This window comes from Protopterus annectens, chromosome 10.part0, assembly GCF_019279795.1.
Source record: "Protopterus annectens isolate FY-2018-M chromosome 10.part0, PAN1.0, whole genome shotgun sequence".
Lineage (NCBI taxonomy): Eukaryota > Metazoa > Chordata > Ceratodontiformes > Protopteridae > Protopterus > Protopterus annectens.
In genome coordinates, this window is record NC_056744.1 from 1007196719 (window position 1) to 1007222463 (window position 25745).

The following is a 25745-nucleotide window of genomic DNA, read 5'->3' on the forward strand; positions in this document are numbered from 1 at the left end:
GTTTCAACAGAAAATGTGGGAGAGAAGGAAGGGAGCACAAGAGTTGGCTAGAAGAATCAAGAGTACATTGGAAATGGAGGAGAGACAGGATATGGGAGATGGAGATGAACTGGAATAAAAACAGTAACTTAATGTGGGTTTATAATGCAGTAATTATATTTGTGAAATATGACAGAAGAAAATCTGGAAATATTGGACTTTATCAGAATTTGTTGGACTTGTGGGGGACTCTAAAGCATATGCCCTACTTCATGCCATTAATGCTCAGGGATACCCTTGATTCCTCTGCTTCTGTTTTCTTCTTCTTCTTAAAATGTGTGATTTAACAGATGATTAAGAATCACAGTCATAAAAATAATGCAAGACATCCAGTTTTCAGTGTTTTTCAGAAGAATGCTGATTTCTTTTTTCTAATGCTCAGCTGAAAAGACTCAGGCTTCCAGTCATTGGTTCCATCCCCCTCCTCCATCATTAACTCTATTACCGAAGATTCAGCCAAAAAGAAATGGAGGAAGAAACAAAATGGAAACCAAATTCCAAATAAGTACAACAAAAAACAATAGGTCCACCTATTATGAAGCAGACATCAACTCCAGAAGGGAAGTCACGCATCACTGCTGTAAGAACACCACAAACAACTTTATTTAAGCTCACAATTATTCACAGTTAGCTTTTCATCCACACCATGAAATACACTTCTTCAGAATAAAGACACCACAGCTCTAGAGCTATTTTAAAATAAAACAACTAATTGGCTCTTAATTAAATAATTAATCAGTTCTAAAAACTTAAAGACACCATATCAAATTCAAGAATATAGAGCATATAGAACATAACTTTTTAAATGGAAAGGCATAGAAAAAAATGTGATTGAACAAATAATGTTTATATCTAAAATACATGGCCAATAAATATTGTTGAATCAAAATATAAAATATTAATATATCATAAAAAGTACAACAATATACACACACATATATACCTAAAAATGTAAAGTGTAAAACAGTATTGACAGAGTATTGTTTCATTATAATTTGCTAGCCCTTTATTTTCATACTGGTATAATTGAAACACTGTCATTGATTCTTGAGAATTGTGTTGCATCAAGTCTTATTTGCCATGAGAGTTCTCTCAATTCCAGATTGTCTTTCCATGAGTCACCTCTTGGGTTAGGAGACACTTTCGCTGGAATGATGAATAAAAAATGTTAAAATGTATGTAGCCATGAGGTGGAGTATCTAAACAGAGCATTGTTCTGGTTACATTTTAAAGTATTGTAACTGTGCTCATATATACGTTTTTTTTTAATTGCCTCTCCATCTTGCCAATGTAAAAGGCAGGACAGGAAGAGCAGATAGCTAAATATACCAGACCTTTCATTGTGCAGTTTCCATCTTGTGCATGTATAATAGATTTTGTCCTGTTATTTAATTGCGTTTGCTGGCTATCGAGAATGTATTTACAGTGGGCGCAGCGACCACATTTTCTAGTTATAGCTAGTAGATTTAGCTATCTGCTCTTCCTGTCCTTTCTTTTACATTGCATTTTGTTGTTCTTTTTCCTAATAGCTAAGGGAAAAGTATCCAATGTTATCTGCTGTTGATTGGTAGGATAGGAAATTGATCAGATTCTGACTGCTTGATCACATCTGGTCAAATTTATGCATTGATCATAGGCCGTACCATTGTAAGTTAGACACTGTGGGATCTTTGTCTGTTCAAGACTCTTGTCCACTGGAGTAGAAAATTTCTCCTTTCCCTACTTTTGTACAACCAAAAAATTAGTTCATAGGTTAGTACTAGGCTAACTGCCCTTGCAAGCTATTGTAAGCCTAGCCCATTATCCCTTGAGAGACTCAAACCCTGCACCTTGTGTTTGTAAGACAAACATCTTAACCATTAGGCCACCCTCCCAACACCCAAGTATGTATAAGTAAGGGGGTTGTAGTGGTGCAGTGTCACCCACAAAAAGTATTTTAGGCCAGTAGGTGATGTTTAGGGTACTTATATTCTTGATGATTTGTGATTGTAGAAAACATTTACAACTGATAGTATATTAATCACTCATATGGGAAGCATTTAAGTGCTCCTGATTTTGAGCATTCTCCCACATTTTAGATTTCTTCCTGGTTGTTCTGTTAGATTAAATAGGTAGATGGACGTGTTGTATTACCTCAAAGAATCCAAGTAAGAACTAGGTTTTCTGATACATAATGTAATCCTGTCATCAAATAAACAATGTTGTTGCCCTTTTGAATGGAACCCTATGACGACCTAAAGATACAAAACAGTGTGTTTCAAATGTCTGAAAATAAAGCAAGATTCAAGCAAAAAGGCATCGAGTTTCAGAACTCTCTGTTATAGAGGTAGTAAGCCATTATTGTAAGAAGGATTTACCACCCACATCACAATGTTAGGGAGATGTGCCTCCACACCTTTGGTTATTACACACAAACACACACACACACACACACACACACACACACACACACACACACACACACACACACACACACACACACACACATTCCCCATGTTTGAACCTGTAGCTTTGCATTTGTTTGGGATCCCTGATGCCTACTGTTGTTGAGGTTCACAGCTATGCAGTTTGACATTCACACTTGTGTAAGACCTAGTTGTTTCTCTTGAACATCACCCAAGACATCAGTGAACAAAATCATAACATCTTGGGTGTGCACACTCCTTCTAGTTCTTACTTTAGTTCCAACAAGCCCTGTAGTATCTTTTTACACAGAATACTGCAAACGGATCATAAGATAGGGTCTAGATTCTATAATATGTTTGTACTTCAGGATATCACAATTTAGTAAGCTGTATTCAAGCAGGTAAAATTTAGTAGGCTCATAGGATCATAGGAAGTTACTAGGCTATTGGCCCTGAGGTCCTTATAAGCCTAGCCAAGAATTTAGCTCTTGTTCCAACAAGTCAGCACCCAAAGCCCCTGTCCAGTGTCATATAATCATGATGTGTTGTGTATTGGAGCTATTCTCAGTTGGTCTCAATTGTAAGTGCATTTATATCTAGAAAAAAGTGAGACAACAAATCTAATGAATAAACACATAAATAAAACCTTTTATAGGCCTCGCTTTAGACAGAAACATATTTTCATATTAATTGTTATTTCTTCTTGAGGAAAAAGATGATGCCGTACCTCAGATCAATAAATCATTAAAATGCACAAAAATGTAACCAAAATCTGCAGGTTTAGTTCTATTTATGTGGTTTTAGTAATAAGGTTGTAAATGTTTTAGTTTTAAACTTACAAAATATTTTAAAGCAATCTCTGTGTCTGTTATCTTGGAAATTGCCAGAGTACATGCCATCTTGATGTTCATATGTGGATTCAGTTATATTATATGTATGTATTATTATTATTGTTATGAACTGTGCAGTGTTGATATGACACTGTGCTGTAGTCATTTAGATTACATTTGTTTTTTATGTGTACTACTTGGTTTTGTCTATTCGTCTGATGGCTTTTGCTCTGGTCTGCAACTAAAAGGAGGACCATGTGTATTTCAGCAGGTCACTGCTGGTTATCATAAGTTAAAATCATACATGAATATAATAATTTAAAAAGCCTATTGTGAACACTGGGTAACTGATATAGACATCTATTGCTTACATAAGTAAATTGAAAGAAAGCTGTCATAATGTCTTTGTTTATCTTTGTTTTTTTTTTTTTTTTTTGTTTTTAAGTTGTGATCAACAGCTAGGAAGCATAGGAAGAAACTAGAAGAAATCTGTTCTTGGAAAAAGTGATTGAAAATATACTGCCTGAGTGGGTAGAAAGAGTGAAAATAATCACAATATTTAAGAATATATGGGGATAAGTGACAAATGTATTCTAGTGGCTGCTAAGTAAAATTAGATGTAGTAACAGTAGTACTAATGGTAGTAACATTGTTGTTGGTGGTAGTAGTATTAGGAAGAGGAGAGTCTCAAAGGGTTTTGTCATTAGCAATAGTATCAGGCAGAAAACCAGTAAAATGTATAGTCTCAAAGGTTTTTGTAGGGGAGGAGGGGAATTATTCAACCTTCTCTGTTGCTACGTAGTGATTTGTGAAGGCAGTTTCAGCAATTCAGGAATCACTGAAGTGCAACATGTAAACAGTGAATTTGGGACTCTGGGAATGGTGGTATATCAAATTACATATTTGTCAAGTCTGCCACATCACAAGCATTGGCCCACGTGGAGAGAGAGAGAGAGAGAGAGAGAGAGACAGGGTCATACACCCCCCCTCCTTTTAAAAGCAAGAGACTGTTGACAGAACTACTGAGGTACTCCAACTACACAAGTTAAGTGACTAAATTTGTACATCCACCTCATGTAAGAATCAAAATAAAGATGTAGGGTGATGTGGAATCCACCATATAAATTATGGCAAATTTGAGAAATGTGTTAATTTCATGTCATTGAGTTCTGGATCACTAAATTCTATTTCAGAAATGCATCTGGCAACTGTGAATTGTGTGTGTGTGTGTGTGTGTGTGTGTGTGTGTGTGTGTGTGTGTGTGTGTGTGTGTGTGTGTGTGTGTGTGTGTGTGTGTGTGTGTGTGTGTAATGTAGGAACTTATGGTTGCACTGCAGTTTCTAGAGGTCTCCTTGATGTTGGAAGTTACTGTATTAAGATTTACGGAACTTGACTTTTACACTTATATACAATCTGCTGTACTCACAAGTGCACCAAAGGATTCTGTAATGCTATTACACTGGTGGTCTTACCTCAGTTCAGGTAGACACATCATACCTCTCAACTGTCCAGATTTTTGCAGAATGTTCAGATTTGTGCCTCGAATATCTGGTCGGTTCTTCATATAATTTTTGGTTTTCAGGCAAATTATACACAACTAAAGTCACTAAAAGTCATTAAATAATGACAGACATTTGACTTCATATCCTTACGAAAATGCATACTAACACTAAACTTGCTATTCTAGCAACTTTATATGTTTATAAGAGCAATATTTAAAATCTGTAGCTATGTCTGGGCCTTTGTTCCAATTTATTTTTGTCTTTGCCCGGATTATTCCGTTAAAAGGTTGAGAGGCATGACAGCATTACATGTACTTAAAATTATTGCACTGTGTACAGTTAACTCTCATATTGCCTGTACTAGCATATCACAAAATCTTCAGGTGTGGTGTAGCTTGCAGCCATAGGAAAGAGAAGTGATTATTAACTTTGCATCATAATGTGTTGACCCTTTGCATCCTAAACTTGGTCCTCTTATGAATTAAGAAAATTACAAAAGTGGGTTAGTAGTAAATAAAAATCCTCCCTGCATGGGACATTTGGAAAATAGCAGAAAAGGTAGGCTTTAAAATAAAACATAATAATCCAGTTGTTGGCTAAAGTCAGGGTGCATTAAATACCCTTTTATCTGTTGTTGCTACTAATCAGAAGGTACACTAAATCAGTATATCAGGACATACAATCAGTGTGTCTGGACGTACAGCAGGGATGAAGATAAGTATCCCTTGTTACGATCCTGAGCATTGTGTAATTTTAGTTTCCAGCACAGACATTCCCTGTAGAGATGCAGTCACTTAAAGAGTGACTGCCCCAATTTTAAGATAAAACATCTTGTTGGGAAAACTTTGTCTATCTTATCAAATTCTTAATGGAAAATGTTAGCCTGCAGTAACTTTTTACTTTTATTCATGAAACAGGAGATGTAAGCAGTAGCACAAAAAAGTATAATGCACATTTGAAAGGGCATGTCAGAGCTGACATGATGTCATTGAGGCAGGAGAGATGGTCAGTCTGTATGATCTTTCATCCTGTAGCAGTAAATAACCCAAGACATTTAAATGGATCAGAAATTCTAAGAGATGTACTGCAGGGGTGTGTAGGCATACTGTAACTGAGGAGTTGTAATATGACAGTCAAAATAAATGGTTGATGCATTTGTCAAAATGTGTTATCTTAGCTGTTCAGAAACAGAAATAAATAACTGCATAAAAATAACAAGCCTTTGGATTTTGTGAACTACTCAAGTACAAGAAATATTAATAGAGTTACCACTTCATACAGAAAAGCAGTGAAAAATTCAATGTGCACCAGTGACTTCAGGAAGTAACTTGAGTGGCATTTTGTTACTCATTTTTCTGAATGGCTAGCAAGGGAGGCGTGGTTTGAATGCTTGTCAGCAGTTGGACCAAGTAGTACTAGAGGGGGTGTAAAGAAGGCAAGATGCAGTGGCAGATGGTCACACCGATGAAAAGGAAAAGGAACCTTATTATTAGTTGATTTTTAAAGCAGTGGTGTGCATTTTGATGGACTGTTGAGTGGTGTTGCGTGCAAGACTCCTCATTTGGAAACTAAGGAAGAACAGGAGCAGAGGTGATTGAAATGTGTCTTCCTTAGTTAAGGCAGAAAACATTCTGACTGTAGCATAGAAACGAAACAGTCATCATATTTTATTAAACAGTGGAAAAGGATACAAAGCAAACATCTGCACAACCCTCAATCTGTACATGTAGAACCCCTGAAGAAAAATGTGTATAAAGATGTGAGACTCGCCTCTTCCCTTTTCTCTTTACCCTGTGTCCTCACAGTAAAGCACATCACATGTAGCAAAGCAAGCTGTTATTACTAATAGGTTGGCACCATCTGTAATGGGATTTTGTTTATGCAGTCTTTCAGGATTAATTGCAGAGTGTATTTCAAATTGTGGTGCTCCTGCAGAGGGAAGATGAAGAAAAAAAGGAAATAATTTGGAGAAAAAAGGAGAAGAAAGTATATATTTCTTATATAAACTGCAGGTAGATCAGAGGGGCAAGCTGTGGTTTTGTTTGTGTCTTTAGGCTTTTCCCGGTTAGGGGTCGCCGCAGCGGAACTCCGGTCCCTAATGATTGGTAGTGGATTTTTACGTACCGGGTTACCAACCCTGACGCACAATCTTCAATGAAAGCACGCCCCGTTCACATATGCCTCCACACAGAAGATGCTGTAGCTGAGAATCGAATGGGACAATGTCTTGCTATGAGGCGACAATGCTACCGCAGCACCACCACCGCAGTTCCAGAGAAATGTCTGTCTATTTATCTATCTATCTATCTGTCTGTCTATCTATCTAAGTACATATTGTTGAAGAAAGTTTCAGGAGTTTATATTTTCATATTGAACAAATGCATATACAGAGCTCTATCAGAGTTGGATAGACCTTAATGCATTGCCACTTAGGACCATGACCATGGCATAACACCTTAGGGAGTGTCTGACCTTTTGCACTGTCTTTAGCTGCAGAGACCACACAGCAGAGTAGTAGTAGTCATTAGCCCTTCCAGGTCACTCTTTAACATAAAGGATGTTTACCAACAGCTCATGTTAAAAAAGCCAAGTCAAATCAATCAACTACTGTAGATAGCAAAGACAGGGTTGTCCGCACAGATTGCTCATTATTGTATGTGGCATTTTTATGCAACTTGCCCACATCAGCTCAATGTGGTACAAAATTGCAACTGTCTATCTCCAGTCCCTTTCCAGCCTCATGTGTTGCAGGTAGGTAGAAACAGGTAAATAACATCTGGATCATTATTACTAACTTATTTCTTTTAAAATGTAAGTAAGAAAAAAATATCCTTTTTTCATTAAACAAAGTATCTTCAGGACATTGATGTGTGTATAACTTAATAGGAAATTAAACATTTGCATTTCTTTAATGGGAGGGAAAAGGTTGGAGGGGGATGCAGCTGGTCCTCAGCACAGCAGATATGTCACAGGTGTCTTGGAGGGGGATGTGTCTGGTTCTTATTCCAAAAATACTTCAGGAGTAGCTTGGAGGGAATGCATCTGGTTGTCAGCACATGGGGTACATCGGGGTGTAGCCAGATGGTACATATGTCATAATTATATGCTCCATGTAAAGAAGTTCTAATACTCTGTATACATATATGTATATAGGTTCCCTATTTGAAGACCGAAGACGCATTCTTTCGAATGTGTCTTGGTCGAACTCAAAAGCCTGAAATGGCAAAATATCGAAGCGGCTTTTAAGCAAATTCTTTCCCTGGGAAAGAATTTGCTTGGCCGCTTTGTTACTTTGCCATTTTCGGCACTGTAGTGCAGTCCCAGAGTTGGTATATTTAAGTAGGGGGGTGTGGGGGCGAAGCCCCCCACTTAATGTAATGTTTCAAGAGTTTAATATTTTTTTTTTTTTGGAACAGCGATTTTTTTCTCTAGGAAAAAAATTACTGTTCTGACAGTTCGAAATTGTAATCTTTCACTTACATAGGGTCAATTAATCACCGTTCGCTTTTTTAAGCATTCGGTGATCTAATATAGACCCTGTATATATGTCTGTGCATGTATGTGTACATATAAAATATATGTGTGTGTGTGTGTGTGTGTGTGTATATATATATATATATATATATATATATATATATATATATATATATATATATATATGTGTGTGTGTGTGTGTGTGTGTGTGTATATGTGTGTATGTATATATATATATATATATATATATATATATATATATATATATATATATATATATATATATATATATATATATGGGATCCGTATGGATCACTGAACGGCAACATAACCGAAACAGATTCAGCTGGGCATACTTGCCGAAAGTGCTTGTCACCGAAAGGCACTTTCGCGTAAGTATGCCTGTTGAAGAAAACGCACTACAGTAGGGATAAGGGAAAATTCCCTTTTCCCCACTGTAGTGCGACCTTGGAGTGAGAATATTTCAGTAGGGGGGTGGGGGAGTGCAGAGGGGCTTACCCCCCTGCAAAAACGTAAAAGTAATGTTTTATTGTTTTGTTTTTAAACACACTTTAATGAAAGCGCTTTTTCGGTGAAAGCACTTTGGTTAAAGTGTGTTCAGTGATTGTGGATTCGGACTATTGAACTTTCGTTTAATATTCCTAGATCTATATATATGTGTATATATATATATATATATATATATATATATATATATATATATATGGGTCTATGTTGCTTGATCAAAATCTCACAATCTCGATCAAGCAACATCGGAATCCATTAAAGCGAAAGTGCACTTTCACAAAAGCCGGTTCTCCGAACCGGAAAAAAACAAAACAAAACTGCTTTAACCTGTATTTTGCAGGGGGGCAAGCCCCCCTGCACCCCCACACCTCCCTAGTTAAATATACTAACTCAAAGATCGCACCACAGTGGGAAAAAGGATATATTTCCTTATCCCCACTGTAATGCACTTTGGAGAACCAGCTTTTGAGAAAGTATACTTTCGATTTAGTGAACTTTCGCTTAAATGGATTCGATCTTCTGGTTGTCGAGAAAGTGAGTTTTTGACAATCAGAAGTAGACCCATATATATATATATATATATATATATATATATATATATATATATATATATATATATATATATATATATATATATATATATATATATATTTATTTATTCAGTTGTCAGGCTAGTATTAAAATAGCCTATTTTGGACAGAATTATGCACCATGTAAACTTAAGGTCTAAAAGTAGATATAAAGCTCTAATATTCTAATACTAGATATATTTAATTGTAATTAGCATTAAAACAGCCATGCAACTCTTTTGACACATTTATGTTCTAATTTGGCGCAATTGTTTTTATTTTATTTATGACTATGAAGGTTAAAACATTTAGTAACTGCAAGACAGGTAAAATGATACCTCTCGGAAATGGGTTGCACAACATGTCTTACATGATGTATGTGTGGTTATTAATGGTTAATCAGTTATGGAGACATTAAAGTATAGCACCTAAACCGAGTAGTCAGAGTGACACATTACAGTTTCATATACAAAGTGAGAACTTAGAGTTTTACTGTATTGTTTTGCAGGAATGTATGGGGTCATGATTTAATTCCCCAAGTAGGAGAAGAAGAGGCAGCAGAGTTGTTTAGTAGTAGAAGCCATTGGAGGTAGACCAATTTTAACCGAAAAAAATAAGAGTCTCAACATTTACAAGTTTTTTTCATAGCTTATATTACTCCTCAGTGAAATACTGACTGGAGTAATTTGAATGCTGTTATTCCAGAGAATATAAGAATACTATAATCACAATTGCAGGGAAGACATTTTGTTTCAGTTCTACATCCTGGTACTGTAAATAACTGTAGTAACATGTACCATGCAATACAGAAGTAATTCATTTCAGTAAGAGAGACACAAGTAGTCAAGCATGCATGTGTGGTATATTTAACATGACTTCCCATCATACCCTCTCACCCTCTTAGTGCAAGAAATCTGGACAAAGTCTGAAGTAATGGAGGGACAAAGGCCCAAAAATAGGAACAGATTTTAAATACTGCTCTTATAAACTTAGAAAGTTGATAGAATGCTTGGATTTGTGTTAGGATGCAGTTTCTGAAGGATATGAAATGTGAAACAAGTGAAAAACTCAAATGTATGACATTATTTAGTGACTTCATTCTGCCGTGATTTGCCAGAAAACCACAGATTTTAAGAGAAACAGACCAAAAATATGAGGCAAATATCTGAATATTCTGCAAAAATCTAGACAGTTGAGAGGTGTGCAATGGTTAATAGCCCCCCCCCCCAAAAAAAATAAAAAAGAACACAAGCAGACATATTTTGGTCTAATGACCTGATACTGTGGTGTGTTCATGGAATTAAGTGTCAGCATGGCTGGTGGAGAATAATATTGTTTTAATTCCTATACCATCCTTGTTTTACAACTAATTTCATTTCCAGTTATACCCTTCAGGTCAAATTTGCAAGTGGTTTTGTAAAAAAAAAAACTAAAAATTATAATGTGTTGTTTGATGTTTTAGTTTAACTGCCTACACAGTTGTTCTCTATAACCATACCTACAAAAATGACATCACAGTAGCTATTGAGTAACAATTTACATAATACTGCAATGCATTGTGGATACGTAAAAAACTGATTCCTTAGAAAAACGGCTTCTTACTGACACTGTTATCTCACTACTGCATCATGACATGTTATTTTTCAATGTATGCTGTTCTAGCTGCAAAACCTAGTTGACAACTTATTTTTCTAAAGAGGTAAGAAACTCCTACAGATGTACTTAGCATGAAAATACAGTAGCCTATAGTGAGGCATTATGTGTTCAGTCATGATGTCATGGCAGAAGTTTTCAGCCGAGTAAAAATTTCAGGGGGCCATCTTTAAGAACAAAATGCAAAAATGACACTTTTTTTTCTTCAAAAACTGTATAATGTGTTATTTTATGGTAAAGATGTTGTACCTGACTTCGACAGTTTGTTACTTCCATGTGCTTTGGAAAGTGAGCAATGCAGTTTAAACTCAAGACAGTAGGGGATACTTGGAGGGGGATTAGGAGTAATAAGCTAATAGGAGGGCAGCTGCAGAATGTTAGCTGCAGACACTGGTCAGAGTAGACAGAGAAATTGTTTCCTTCTGTTGGCTTGTGATGCTATTATGCATTCCTCATAGATTATATACTACTTGGTGTATTCATACCTTTCAACTGTCCATATTTTGACAGCCTTTCCAGATTTTTGTCGCATATTTTTGGTCTGTTCTTCATAAAAACTTGTGGTTTTCTGGATATTGGTGGCAAATCAGTGAGGATTTAGGTCATTACATAATGACAGCCATTTGAGTTTCAGACTTCATATCCTTCAGAAAATGCATAGTAACAACAAAAGCTTTTATTTTAGAAACTTTCTAAGTTTATAAGAGCAATATTTAAAATATGCCCCTATTTTTGGGGCTTTGTCCCCCATTGTTTTTGGCTTTGTCCAGATTGTTTGTGCTAAGAGGTTGAGAGCTATGGGTACATTGTGTATGCTTAGTGAAACTGTGTGGAGTATGCTGTTGATAATGCACCATGTAGCTTTATAAAACTACTGAATCTTGCATACTAAATGATGTACCATTCAAACACTAAAGAATGGATACAGCTAGGCCTACTATGTATGATTGGGAAAATTCAGCTTTGCTGTGTAGTATCTGCTGAATCATGCAGTTTGTATTGTTGGTGGATTTGTCCACACCCTGTGGACTAGCTACAACTGCAGAGAATCAAAAGACCTGTGTGTATAGTAACCAAGTTAGTAAATTCTTTCATCTTTTGTGTGTGATATTACATTTGTATGTATTGATAGTGTTAGAGTACATAAAAAGAAGTGAACACGAAGAACGAACTGTGTTTAGTATATAGGAATGGCAGAGCCATGCATAGTGTAAATTACTGTAGCAACAGATACTTCACACTGAATGGAGAACTTAATCTATGGATCTGTGGGGATGTATAGGAAAGTGCATCTCATGTGGATTTGGCATAAAAAAATAAATAAATAAATAAAACCCTCTTGTGTACCAAAAGCGGTGTGCACATTATTGAGATCAATGATTGGTAAACTCTGCAAAATCAGTAAACAATGATATGACAATGGAATAGTATGTGTGGCCTATGAATATTTTAGATTTATCTAGCTAGATTGTGTATGATTTGCTCTGTGAGTTTGTCTGTTTTACCTTTGGTTGTACTTCATCTGTTTTGCATAATATTTTGCAACAGCCTTGCAATGTTTCTGTTAGCAGCTGTGCTGTTTGGCACAGATTTCACTAATAACTTGCTTTAGTTGTTACTGTATACTGGATAATAGTTTCTTTCATTGTTAATGTTCCTGACATAAAGTCCTCTCAACTGTCACTGATTTTCAGGGACATCCCTGATTTTGACTCAAATTTTAGCTCTGTCCCTCTTAACACTGGCGCCTTTGGACAAAAGGTGATGAATTATACTGAATACATAATGGCAATAATTAAGAGCTTATATTTTATATATTATATACTTATTTTACTTCAGGAAATGTATATTATTTCATATTCTGTAATTCTGCTAATGCCTCAAGTTAATAGAACTAATATTTTTAAAGTGTCCCTGACTGCCCCTGATTTTTTCTGGATTTGTCCCTGATTCTGTTGGGATTTGTCCCTGATTGGTTGAGAGCTTGGCGTGAGCCCATCTACAACAAATGAAGTGAAGCAAATGCCTGTTGCATCCAGTTGTCCATTTATTGTTTTTTCTTAACCAGGTAAGCCTATTAGGAACAGGTGCATCTCTTCTTGTGAGCACAGTGTGGCTAACTTATCCAGTCAACTCCGTTTACAAAGTGATACTGAGAGGATTCACAGTAGGTAGTAATACTTGTCTGGTAACTGGGATAGTGGAGTGCAATGCCAGAAACAACAGCAACAGTGTACTCATCACATTGAGACTTTGGTATGTTTTACAATATGCAGTCAAATAATTGGCATACTCTTCTGGTATTAAATTATGCACTGTAACACGTTAAGCAAACATGGGCTAGTTATTGTAAGCCTGTTGAGACCATAGCAGGACGTGACAGAAAATGTGCACTTTAAAATTCAAAATGACAAAATGAAGACTTTTAAAAGTGTACTTGCATGCTGATTGATAATGGAAATTGTTGTTCCTGTTGTGCCTTGTACCCATTTATTTTCCTGGAATACAGGTAAAAATAAAATTTTTTATTAGAATTCTGTAGCCAGTAAATGAAGAAAAGTTCAGTAGTGTTGGCAGATTTTATATTATAATACTGTGACCCAGAGGAATATTCTTGTTGTGTGGTATGCAGTGAGTAACTTCACTAAATGTAATCCATTCTTTATTATTGTTAGGAATAAATAACCGTTCGGTACAAAAGCAATCGCATTTTAAGGTGCATCCTGGGAGTTGCACTGCATGGTCTTATTTATTAAAACGAGTAAAATATAATGAAGAACATTTGGATTTCTTGCTTTTTTTTATTTCTGTACTGAAAACTACAAGTAGACTGAAAGAATGTATCATACACTAGAGATTATGCAAAGAAATTCATCCATGAGGGAGCAAACTGTTGACCCTAGAGACTTTTTGATAAGCAAGCCAGCATAAGCAGTGAGACATGACAAAGTATGGAATATTGGGGAATTTAGCTGTTTTCTGTTAACTTAAACCGCCTTACCTACACTTCGTCTTTGCTATCTTTTCTAGTGAGTGGCTTTTGGGGGAGAAATATAATGTCACAGGGAGTTTCCCACAATGCACTGTTTAGTACAAGCTGGTGACATGCTTCTAGAGGGGGTTGTACTTTTCTCCATAGTGATGTGACCATAAAATTTGTATATATAATTTAGAGTTGTGTAGGGTAATTTTTTCTGTGTGTGTTTTTTTATGCTTTTAAGCTCACAGTTTTCATATTCATCTTTCAGAAAATAGTGAGTCGAAATAATACGCTTCAACTACTCATAGGTAAACTAACTTAAACACACAAGAAGCCGTACTCCACAGTGATTTAGGATTATATAAATATTTTTAATTTAAAACTAGTTTTATAAGTCATTGTGTAGTATTTGCCATACTCATGTGGCATGTTTTTAGCAATATGGATTCAGGCTTTACAAGACACCCCCCCCCCTATATTATATGCAAAGCTGGTGTTCAGTCTAACCATCATTTGTCTCTTAAATCTGAAACCTTACTTTGTTGGGGGAGGTCTAATGTAGACCTGTGTGTGTGTGTGTGTGTGTGTGTGTGTGTGTGTGTGTGTGTGTGTGTGTGTGTGTGTGTGTGTGTGTGTGTGTGTATGTGTGTGCGTGTGTGTGTTTGTACATGTGTGTGATCTAGTATGTGGGGGGAAAAGGGGCAAAATATGTGAAAGTCTCTTCTGACAAGCAGCTGTTGGTTAAAAGTAAAGAAAGAATACAAATACAGACAAGATGTCTCTGCCGTCATATTACCAGTGTCTCCCCTGAATGTCTGGGTGACGGATATTGGAGTTATTGTACTCTTGATTGTTACCTCAGTCACATGAAACGCGGTCTGTGGGTTCTTATACAAACAGAAGCTTAATAAATGTGCCATCTTGACTTAAACATGTGATAATAAAAACAATGTACACATTTCCGTCATTATTTTTTAATTTAGGAAGGGCTACCTTGGTGTCTTATGCTTTAGAATTGGAGAAATTTGCTTAAGCTGTGGTGCTCTTATTTTAATGCAGCAGACAAACATGGGAGCATTACAGTTTTATAACTAACCTGCAACTGCACCCACAGCAAAATTAGTCAGTCATTCAGAATAGTTTACAGCTGTATAAACCTGCCAAATGAACCAGGTACTAATTTTAGCTAACAGTAACACATTCTTCTGTGTTCTGGCTTGTATTTTAATTACTTTGTGCAGGGTAGACAGAGAGGAAAGGGATGTATTAAAGATAAAAAATTTAGTCTGAAAGTTTGTCATCTACTAGTAACAGATGCTTAGTTACCAGCTAGAAAAGTGTATGTTGTTTTTCATCAACCTATAAGAAATTATGTGTCACTTTTAGATTTGTTTTTATCACCAGCCTGGTATTTTAACCATTAAACAGTGTCATTGTATGCTCCAGAGAGTCAGTGTATTAAAATGGCACAGTAACATCCCTCTTTTCAGGCACCAGCTACTAGTGTGGTATGGCATGCTTTAGAAAAGGAGAGAGTAGAATGTTCGGATGAAGCAATTTAAAAAAGTAAAGATGGTTCCAAGGCTTAAATGTGGTCTTTCTCTCTGCTGTTGGTCTCTCTGGTGCTGGCTGGCAGCCAGGGTTTGTGGTTTAGGCAGCACAGTGGAGTAGGCAGCACTTTGTAAAGAAACTTATTTGTGTGAGAGTTAGTGAGAAACTGAATGAGCCTTTACACTGTGGTGCGTTTATGAAGTTAGCAAAGCAGGAAATGTCTGGGACACTCAGTTCTTTGCATAATCCTGGTAAGCTTTTATTGCTCCTTGGCTATGCAGTGTTGTAATCTCTGTACATGTATATATGTGTGTTTGTGCGACTTGAGTCCTTTGGCATCATGGTATCAACAATGTCCCTTATCTAACAACTTACTTTAACTTGATCACTAGAAAGCTTTGTTTCAGTAATGTTATCTTCCTTCTTTTTCTTTCTTTCTCTTTCTGCACATGCACAGTTGACGTTGCCTTGCACGTGTGCTATTTCTCATGCCTCTCATGCCTGTTGATGTTGCAAACCATGTCACTGATTGCACTGTATATGTAAATCTGAAGCTTCACAACAAGCCACACTCTGCCTTTATATCCAGTATCACACTCGGCCACTTTATATCTTAAATAAGTAAATAAATTACCTCTGAAACCACATTTGTTTTCTTAAGAAGCCACGTGGTATAAACCTATGGCAGCAAAATCGTCCAAAATCTTTAAAAACTCTTTACCAGTTATAATTCCAGGATATGCAGTTGGTTTGTAGTGTGCATTCTTTGATCATTTGTTCACAATTTAATAACCCTGTGGTGTTGCTGTTTTTCCATTAATTGTATCTGTGACTGATGCAGTGAATACTTAAGTGCAGAGTTTCATGCTTTACTTTCTTGCTGTGCAAAGGCAAGTTTGTTTACACACAACTCTTACATACTAGCTTTATGAATGAATTCTTAAGCTTAGACATTAGTAGGTCATTACTAGGCCAAGCCAGGATGGGCAGTATGTCAACAATATCATTAAACTGTTTCAGTCTCTGCAACTATGTGTAGTGCCACCTAGTGGAAACCAAATGTAGTAACACGAGAGCAGCATGTAAATGGTGTGTGGGTGAATTCATAGGGAATGACAGGAATACAAAAATCTCCAGTGGTAGTCCTCCACACTTCCTTGTTCTTATTGTCAAACTTACCTGTAAAGGTGGTATCACCATTAATTTTTGTCAGGGTTTGGGAAAGGGCTGGTCAGGTGGGAGTTTCATGATTTGCATCAAAAGCTGCCATGTAAAATGTTGATGGGATCTGTTAAGGCTTAAAAACTTTAGAAGCATGAAGCATGTTTTAAGTATCTGTAAGTCAGTTGCTCTGCGAAACCCCTCAAATTATGAAAGTTGCATGACTTGTGCTCCCTTGTGACTTTATATATTGCTATTAATGGCACCGTAGGTCAAAATCAAATCGGGATGGGGCCTAAAACCACCCAAAGGCAGAAATGACAGCCCCTGCAGAAGCTGACTGGATTGAGCAGTTTGGTTTAGTTCAGTGTAGCTTACAGGGTAGTTGGCATAATTCACTGGAACCGATGTAAAGTGCGTGATTAGCAATGAGATAAGGTTATCTGAACTGCAAATGTTCTTAAGTAAACATTTCTGCAGCAGGTGGTCTGTTTCTGTCATCAACAGCACATGTAAGAAGTTTATAGTTCACTTTCCCTTCTCCATTCATTTCCAGGCTGACTACAGGACACAGCCATGCACAGAACTCCTAGACAAGCCTGCTGCCTACGTTTTATTTATTTATTTGACATTTGGTTACCGGCAAAGTCCGACTGGGTCAGAAACCCATTTTCAGTGGAGGCCCGGGGAAGAAAGCTTCAATACAAATCAGACTGGATTAAAAAATATACAGAAATTAACAGTATAATGCAAGTATAGTACAATAGTAGATAGTAATGGATAGTAATGTACAAATGATTAAAATGTACAAATATTAACGTGGTTACATATGGGAGTATGTTGTTACATAAAATATGTGATTGACATTGTTTTCAGTTTGTTTAGGTAAATTGTTTGACATGGATTTTTCATATATACATATGTACATATTTACGTAGAGGAATATGTAATAAGGAAGAGATGCAAAGCATGAGGTTGATCTGAATAAAATGAATAGCTTACAGGAAGCAATAGTGAGAAGTAGCAAGGGATAGCAGATGAGTAGGTAGTAAGGGAAATGCAAATGAGTTATATATTCAGTGGAAGGTGGGTAATTGTACAATAGGGGTTCACAATTAGCTGAAGTAGAGTAGGGGATGAAATGGTAGACTAGGTGAAAGAGAAGTCTGTAGAAGGAATAATTGAGTATAGTAAGTCAGTGGAAAGTGGGTAGCTGGAGGTTGGAGAGAGGGATGAGGAAGGTGAGGTGGTAGAGTTGTTTATTGATTGATTTTACATTTGTTAATGTGATTAATAGTCTGTTTGTAGTTTGGTTTTGAGCAGGTGCAGTTACTTGACTTGAGTAGTAATTGTTTTAGTTAAATTTGAATTTCATAAGCAGTATAATAAAAAATAAGTGTATTACATAGCCTATATTTTTAAAGTGATGTCTAACAGTTGACAAGGGAGCCTTAGAAAAACTATTGCATGAATAGTTTCAAATTAATATTTTTCTGCTATTCACCGCCACACCACCTTTCATGGCAGAAGTCAGTTGTAGTGCGAATGTTATCCTCCCATACAACGTAACCCCATATCTCCTCACCCCAGGATTATTCCTGACCTGACGTATTGACACCTGTGGCTGCCAAAAGGGTGGGTTACAGACCGCAACGAGTCTAAATAAGTTTTCTTTTTACTTTTGCTTCGAAGGGGCAGAAACCACAGTTTCCAAAGCTCGTGTAATTTACAAGCTAGCGTTTTTGTTCAGTGTTGACAAGTAGGCTATGATGAACCAGAAACTTGAGACTTGCACTCTATATTACTGAAAAAGGCAGGCTGTTTTCAACTGAAGCTACAGTACATAACTAAAAACAAAGAGGGTACAGTTTTCAAATGCCATTTGTAGAAGAAAATTGGTGTGGTGTAAGCCCTAAGTGTTTGCTGAACAGATTATGAGTTTAAGCTTTTGTGTTATAGCTACGTTGCCAAGATATACTGATGCTGCACAGTAAAATTAGGTCATGTTTCCTTCAGTTTTGAATGGGGGTACTGTAGCTTGTGTCAATAAGTTAATGCAAAAGGATATAAAATGAGGGCAAGGACACATCTTGTGCAGTGTATTGCAAATTGGATGCGAGGTACAAAATCCCCTTGGTGGAGGCCGCAAATAAGATGAACGGCACTGCGGTGTTTGGCTACAAATGTTGTGGGCAACTTCAAAGTTCAGATAAAAGCTTACCATATTGTTTCAACCAGCTCCCCTTCTACTTAGGAAAACATAATCAGGACACTGGCCAAAACCCAAATGATAGAAAATGTGGTACAAAGTTCAGCCCTGTTTTTTTCACTCACAAACACAAGCTGGTTTCATTGTGTATAGGATTGCTGCCTATAGCCAAAGTGGGGGCATTTCTTCCTGATTTCCGCAGTTTTTCAGGACAAAAGATATTGTCAAAATAGTTTGAACACCTTATTTTTTCTTCATTATTAAAGTAAAAATACTGTGATATAGAAGTTTAGTTGTTTCTATTGTTTTATATAATTTTAAAGTATTTCTAATATAATATCGTATTTTTTGCAACATTTAGAGGAAATTGATAAACAGTTTTCCTCCTAGGACAATTGCCATTTTTTACATTATTTTGCAGGACACAGCTGCCTAACGTAGGCATGTCCTGCAAAACGAGGTGGCAACCCAAGTTGCATTCATTCATATTTCAGCAGGTGTGTCTATGCATTTTGTAGTTGTTCCTTACTGTTGAGGAACTTGATTTTTAATAAACATCATTAATTGCTGAGAAGCCTTTTTTTCCTCACTTTTGCTCTTGTTTATTAGTACAGTTCCCACAATGTCATGGCAGGGTTAAGTCTTATGCAAACATTGGTGTGTTGCCAGGATCTTTCTTATTAGGTCCTTCATGTGTCTACTCAATGAATTTGCTTTCTTGTTTCAATTTTTAATGATACCAAAATCCGTGGGATAGATGAGAATTGAAGTTTCTTGTATGTAGGGCTTTTTCTGAACTGTTTTACTTTGTGTGTTTCTGGTTTTGGTATACTAATGTATAACACAAAACATGTATCTATTTAATGTAGTCTGGCTTTTTGTTTCATTTTTTATGTTATTGGAAGACCTGCATGTGATTGCACACTGCGGGGCCCGCATATCAAACATTTGTACTTTTCAGGAGTAATGAATACATTTCCTGTGGTGCTGTGACATACTTTGTAAATGTTTCACGAGGCATTTTATTTCTATGTATGGTATACCACCTCAGAGGCCTTTGTTTTCTTGCTTCTATCCTTAGTACCCACACCACTTTGGTAAAATAAGAACAGAAGTTTCTTATAAGGTTAATAGTTTTGAGAGTAACCTAGTTCTTACGTATGGCTAATTAGTTGTAGTAATACTCAAATGTGCATTTTATTGGATCTGTCACTTGCTAACACTTACATTATTAAATATTTGTATCCTTGTATATTTTTGAGATTATGTTCTAAAGCTTTCTTTTCTTTAGAAGAAGTTTACATATTTGCACATTTTTGTAGATATGTTTGTTTTCTAGTACATTCATTATGAGGAAATTTTCTGAAAAGGACTGCTAATGAATTGGTTAAGATCAAACAGGTAGTGTTGTCAAAATCAAACAGGTAGTGTTGTCAAAATAAGCAAACATACGAGGAAACATACACATTAAATAAATAATGATTCTCTTCTCTTCAGCTCATTTGAATGGATGTATAGAATGGTGTTTCACCTAGATGCTGACATAGTTAACTGTACCCCCCCCCCCCACACACACATACACACCAAATCATTACGATAATAACATCATTGCCATTGACCTGACGTATTATCACCAATCGTGACATAGATGAATCACTTGGCAGTCACCAAGAAGCTGTCTGTAAGCATAGAAATGTTACTGAGGTCATAAGGTTCATGGTGCAGTGTGAGGCCTACAACTAAATATTAAATAGTAAACAAAGGGGATGCAGCTGGGCTTATGAAAATGTCAGCGATATTTCCCTCGCAGGCAGTTTGACCTCGTGACTGTGTGAGAGACAGAGCTATGAGCTGAGGTCAAAAGTGCAAATTATATGAAAGGGAAAATATTGCTGATGCATTCATATACCAGACTGAATTTTCTGTTTGGGTAGTGCCTTCTGGTTTACATTTTTTTTCCTTTATGTCTGCTTTTTGCTTATATTTCAATATTGTTTTGTTATGATGTCTGCAATATTTCACTTGCAGAAACAATGATGTTCACCAAGATATTTACCTCCCTGCTTGCAGACTATACGGTGCTAGTGAGGCTTATTGCTCTATCCTTACTCAAGGTGGGAACCAGCTTCACAGAAGTAGTAGTAATGTGACAGTTTAGTCTCACAGCTTTACTTAAATAGTACAGTGTTCCATGTGTTTCAGCAGTTAATGTAAGGGAAGAGTCCCTAAACAATAAATAAAGGATTATCTGAGATGTCATAATCGGTAGTGCCAGGCTTTGATAGAAGCTATTAAAAGTTTTAGACTGTACTGGTTTCCATTGCATTTTTATGTTACTGCCTTTGAAAAATGTCTTTTACACAGATTAATAACAATGAAATTTGAAACAAAGCCAATATCATAATGCAACCCACAGGCTGAATTTTAAAGAACCAGTGGTTAATAGCATAACTGTAAAAGCACTCTGAGTTGTTCTATCCCACTTGTTTTAACTGCTAACTGGGTAGTAAAGAGTTGGAAAAAAATTTAATTAGGCAGAAAAGATGTACATTGCCTATGTGTGCAGTTTATTTAAGGTAATCATAAACCAGCTGAGACTTAGTGAGGATTTCTAAGCCTCTATTTGTTAAGTTTAGTGCTGATGAAGCAATCATAAAAGTGTGTGTGTGTGTGTGTGTGTGTGGGGGGGGGGGTGCATGTGTGTATTTCGTGCATGTTTTAAAATGTGCACTTCTGAGGCACCTGTCTGTTACACACACTCGCACGAGCAAGTGTCTGTACAAATACAAACACACAGAAAGTGTCAATGGCTCAGCAGGTAGCATTCTTATGTATGATGATGGGAAGATGGAAAGATATGGGTTCTATCTCCCCATCAGGCACTTTGATTCATATTTCACTACTGACATCGGAGTTCATCTTAGATGGGGGTGTTTCATTTTCAGAAGACATCTTTCAGAAATGATGTTAAACTAAGGGTATGGCAGGGAGCTACACATAAAAACTTTTTATATAATCACTTTTTACACATTTTTTTTGTTTTATTTAAATTATTTATTTATTTAACATTTGTTTACCAAGAAGGTCTGACTAGGTCAGGAATAATTTCCTTTCCTTTATCCTCCGTATTCTTTTTTCAATAACCAAAGTCTTATTCACTTATTAATATTTTTTATTTCATATTTCTTATTGTACATAGTTCCTTCACAACTTCCATATCAACCATAAGTACACAAATAGCATTTTATCTAGAATTTTACTGTCGTCCTTGATTATTACCACTACTTTGCTCGTTCGATTCTCAGAGTGTCTTCTGTGTGACGACATGCGTGAATGAGCGTTCCTTCTTTGAAGGTTGTGCATTAGGCCCGGCAAGCCAGCATGTCAAAATCTACTGCCAATCATTAGCAGACCGGAGTTCCACTGTGGCAACCCCTAACCGGGAAAAGCTGAAAGAAACAAAAACAAAAATAGGAATATCAGCTCAGGTCTCCCCTGAAAATAGGCAAGGCATAGTCTTACCTGCGCAACAAAAGTAAATAAATAACTTGGGCTGCATAATGAAAATATTTCCTTGCGTATAAATTATTGACTGTAAAGTTCCGAAAAAATATTGTATAGGTCTGTGTACCCCAACATTTTCATTTTAAAAATATGCTGTTTGTGTACCTTAGAACAAGTAAAATGGTAAGGGGCACTTCAAATCCATCTCCTGCTTGGGGTTTTGTGCTTAGACCTGTATTGACAAAAAGTATAATTCAGTTTTAGTCATTAGGCCAATAAACAGGATACTGTAAACTGTGCATTGCTGCATACAGCAAAAAATGTGATATGTCACTCTGTTAGAGGCTTACACCACACATCCATGATAGGAGAACAAATTACATGTATTGTACTTTTGATGCTTTTTACTTGCATTAAAAAGTATAGCTGTTTTCTAATAATGGAATAGTGAGGCTCTCATAACTTCCAATCAAAGAACTGTACAGCAGGAAGTGTCAGAAGAGTGGGTGTTTAGGAACCAGATTTGTCTGTAGCATTCCTAAACTGGCATAAAGCCATGGCACACTGTGGATTCAGTAGTAATTGCTGGAATTTAAGATGTCACTGAGGTGTTCCTTAATTAACGATACAACTGTATGGGTTAGATGAGGTACATAGTACTGGCACACTGCAGTAAGGCTAAGGCAGGTGATAGTACAGAAGAGAGATAAAGTGAAACTGAATTTGCAAGTTGCAGTTTCAGGTCTGGAATATTTGTGAGGAGATCTAGGACATTAAGCTAACAGACTTTGCACTGAGCAAACTTATGGCCAAAATTATCTGGTCAAAAATGTACACAATGCAGCACATAATTGTTGGGGAGGGTCAAAGCCCATCACCACACCTACCACCATGTAGTGATTTCACATGCCTAGATCCCCAAAACTAGTAAGCAAATTAATTAGCAAAAAAACAGTTGCATTTCTGGGGATAAGAAGAAATCCTTCCTCCCTGCAGAAATCCCCTTTGATGCAACTTTTTTTTTTTCAGTCAAATTCCCAGAATCTGCATTTTGAGTATTAAGACTTTGTGGTGAGTTAATAAAAATGCTGACATGATAGGCACAAAGCACAAATTTCAGATGGACTGTGTTTTTCCATCTGAAATTTATACTTTCACTAATTGGGAATACACAAAATAATGGTAGAAGGGGTGGGTTGAGAGGAGGATCATTAAGATTACAGAGAAACGGTAGAAGATCATGGCAATAACTGATCTGTAGCCTGGTGAAGGAGCGACAGTAACTACCAAACAGAATAATGGTTGGATCATTCAATGATGACTGGAAATATGAGCCTGAGATCTGCTTACCAGTATGTTTGTATGTATGTATATATGAAAGCGATATGTGTTACAGTTCTAGCTGAGTCTGTGTTTTCTCAGATCAGGTTTAGTTTTATGTTTGTGTGAGCGTGTATGTGTTTATGCGTATATGTGCACAGTCGTGAGTCTGCATGCTTGCACTTATGTATTTTTATCATTTGTAATCCTCTTTTGTCTTCCCTTTTTTAGCAGGAAGCAGAGTAAGCCAAGAACTGAAGTATACAAAAGGAAAATTGGGCGAGGAGACTGTGTTTACATCTCAGATTCTTATTCAAACACCAAAACGTGATGGCGAGAACATTCTTACCCAGGATGCACTGCTTGTTCATCTTGAAGCAGCATTAGCAGCTAGCAAGGTGCAGGTGTCTCTGTTTGGAAAGTAAGTAGACAACAAGGGTCTGGGTATGGGAAACAGAGGGCTCTTTTCTGCAGCTGGAGTTCCAGCTCATATTGCCAGTGCAAGTACTTGTTGAGGAAATGCAGAACACAGCCTAATAAACTTGTCATTTGATAGCACTTTATGTATACTTCGCATACAAGACTTGATTTCATACATTTGAGATTGTCTGATAATAAAAATGCCTTTGTTGACCTAGTGGATGTCTGCCTTATCAAACAGGTCCATCTCCAGTCAAATATCAGAAACAATGTCCCAAGGGTCTTAGTTGTGATACTTTGGAGAATGCATAAGGAAGACAGCCACTTTGAACCTTTGCTGTGTGGAATAGATGCATAGTTCTCTATGGGGGACCTGTACTCTGTTTTGCTTGCAGTCAGTTTTGTGCTAGGCATTATGTTATAATTGGCAGTTTTGTACAATATATTCCTAGGTACAAATCTTCCACTGTCCTTTCCCTGCAGGCAGGGAGCTCAGTTACTTGCAGAAGAACGATAAGGGGTCAAGAAAGGACCATGGGGATGCTGTGTTTTATTTTCATTCAAATGAAAGTATCAAGGTTATTTGATGACTTAGGGATCTTTAACCACAGGACTTCAGATAAACAGTAAAATGCAGTGCTTTCAAGTCTTGAAATCTGCACCTAAGAAGTGTTATGTAATGTTAGTTACAGATCATCAGTACATGGAGAGGGCTGCACACTACAGTTGTTAAGTAAGTAAGTGAACACATGTCATTTTAAAGCTTTTAAAGAGTTTCTATTTATTGCAGGTCCTGGGATTTAAATAAAATCTGCTACAAATCTGGAGTCCCGATTATTGAAAATGGAATGATAGAACGGGTGAGTTAAAGCAATGTATTTATGAAAAAATATTAGTGATAAATTTTCACATTCCTGAGGCAGCGTCTGCAAACTGGTCAGGGCCACACAATACCCTTCTTAAATTCTTTATTTTTTCATGATTTTTTTTTCTGGAATTTGTTCCTCTGTAGTGGGAGTTTTACATGCAAATGGATGGGGAGTCCTGTTATGTGTACACTGTATTAATGAACCAGCTATTATAACATTTACGTTCTTGATTTAGCAGAGTAGGCACTCCCTTAACAACATTTTCTTAGTTCTGTGTTTATGAGCCCACAAGCCAACGTTTCTGATATAGCTTATATCTTTAGCATCACAGTGATTCACCATAGTAAGGGAAATGACAGAGCTGTTTTACAGATCTTCATGTCAGCTCAGAAGAAGATGAAATTGTGCAACATGTGTGCAGAGATGCCTGTGCTACTGGTGATTAACTGTAGATATGGTTTGCTCCTAGGTTAGAGGTTCTTTTTTCACGAGTATGACTAGTGCACAGCAATAGACTGGTATCCTACCAGCATACGTCCCTACCTAGTGTTTTTTTTTTTGTTTTGTTTATTTCTGGAACAGACTGCAACCCCCTTTGAATCTGAATTGTATTGAACAGTCACTGATACTAGACAGATGAAGCCTGAAGCTTTACTGAAATTTTTCTTATTTTCAAAGTCAAACTCTGAAAATGAATAACTGATTTTGCCCAAGTACTGTTACAAAAATTA

The 25745-nt window shown here is 36.6% G+C and overlaps 1 protein-coding gene across 1 annotated transcript in view; it reads left to right on the plus strand.

Annotated features, from left to right (window-relative positions):
• Positions 1 to 25745, plus strand: part of PTCH2 (patched 2) — a 154042-nt gene that overhangs the window by 42893 nt on the left and 85404 nt on the right. Inside the window, exons 3-4 of the mRNA XM_044085763.1 lie at positions 23957 to 24146; positions 24936 to 25005. Of these exons, the coding sequence (XP_043941698.1) occupies positions 23957 to 24146; positions 24936 to 25005 (260 nt within the window). The remainder of the gene's footprint in view (positions 1 to 23956; positions 24147 to 24935; positions 25006 to 25745) is intronic.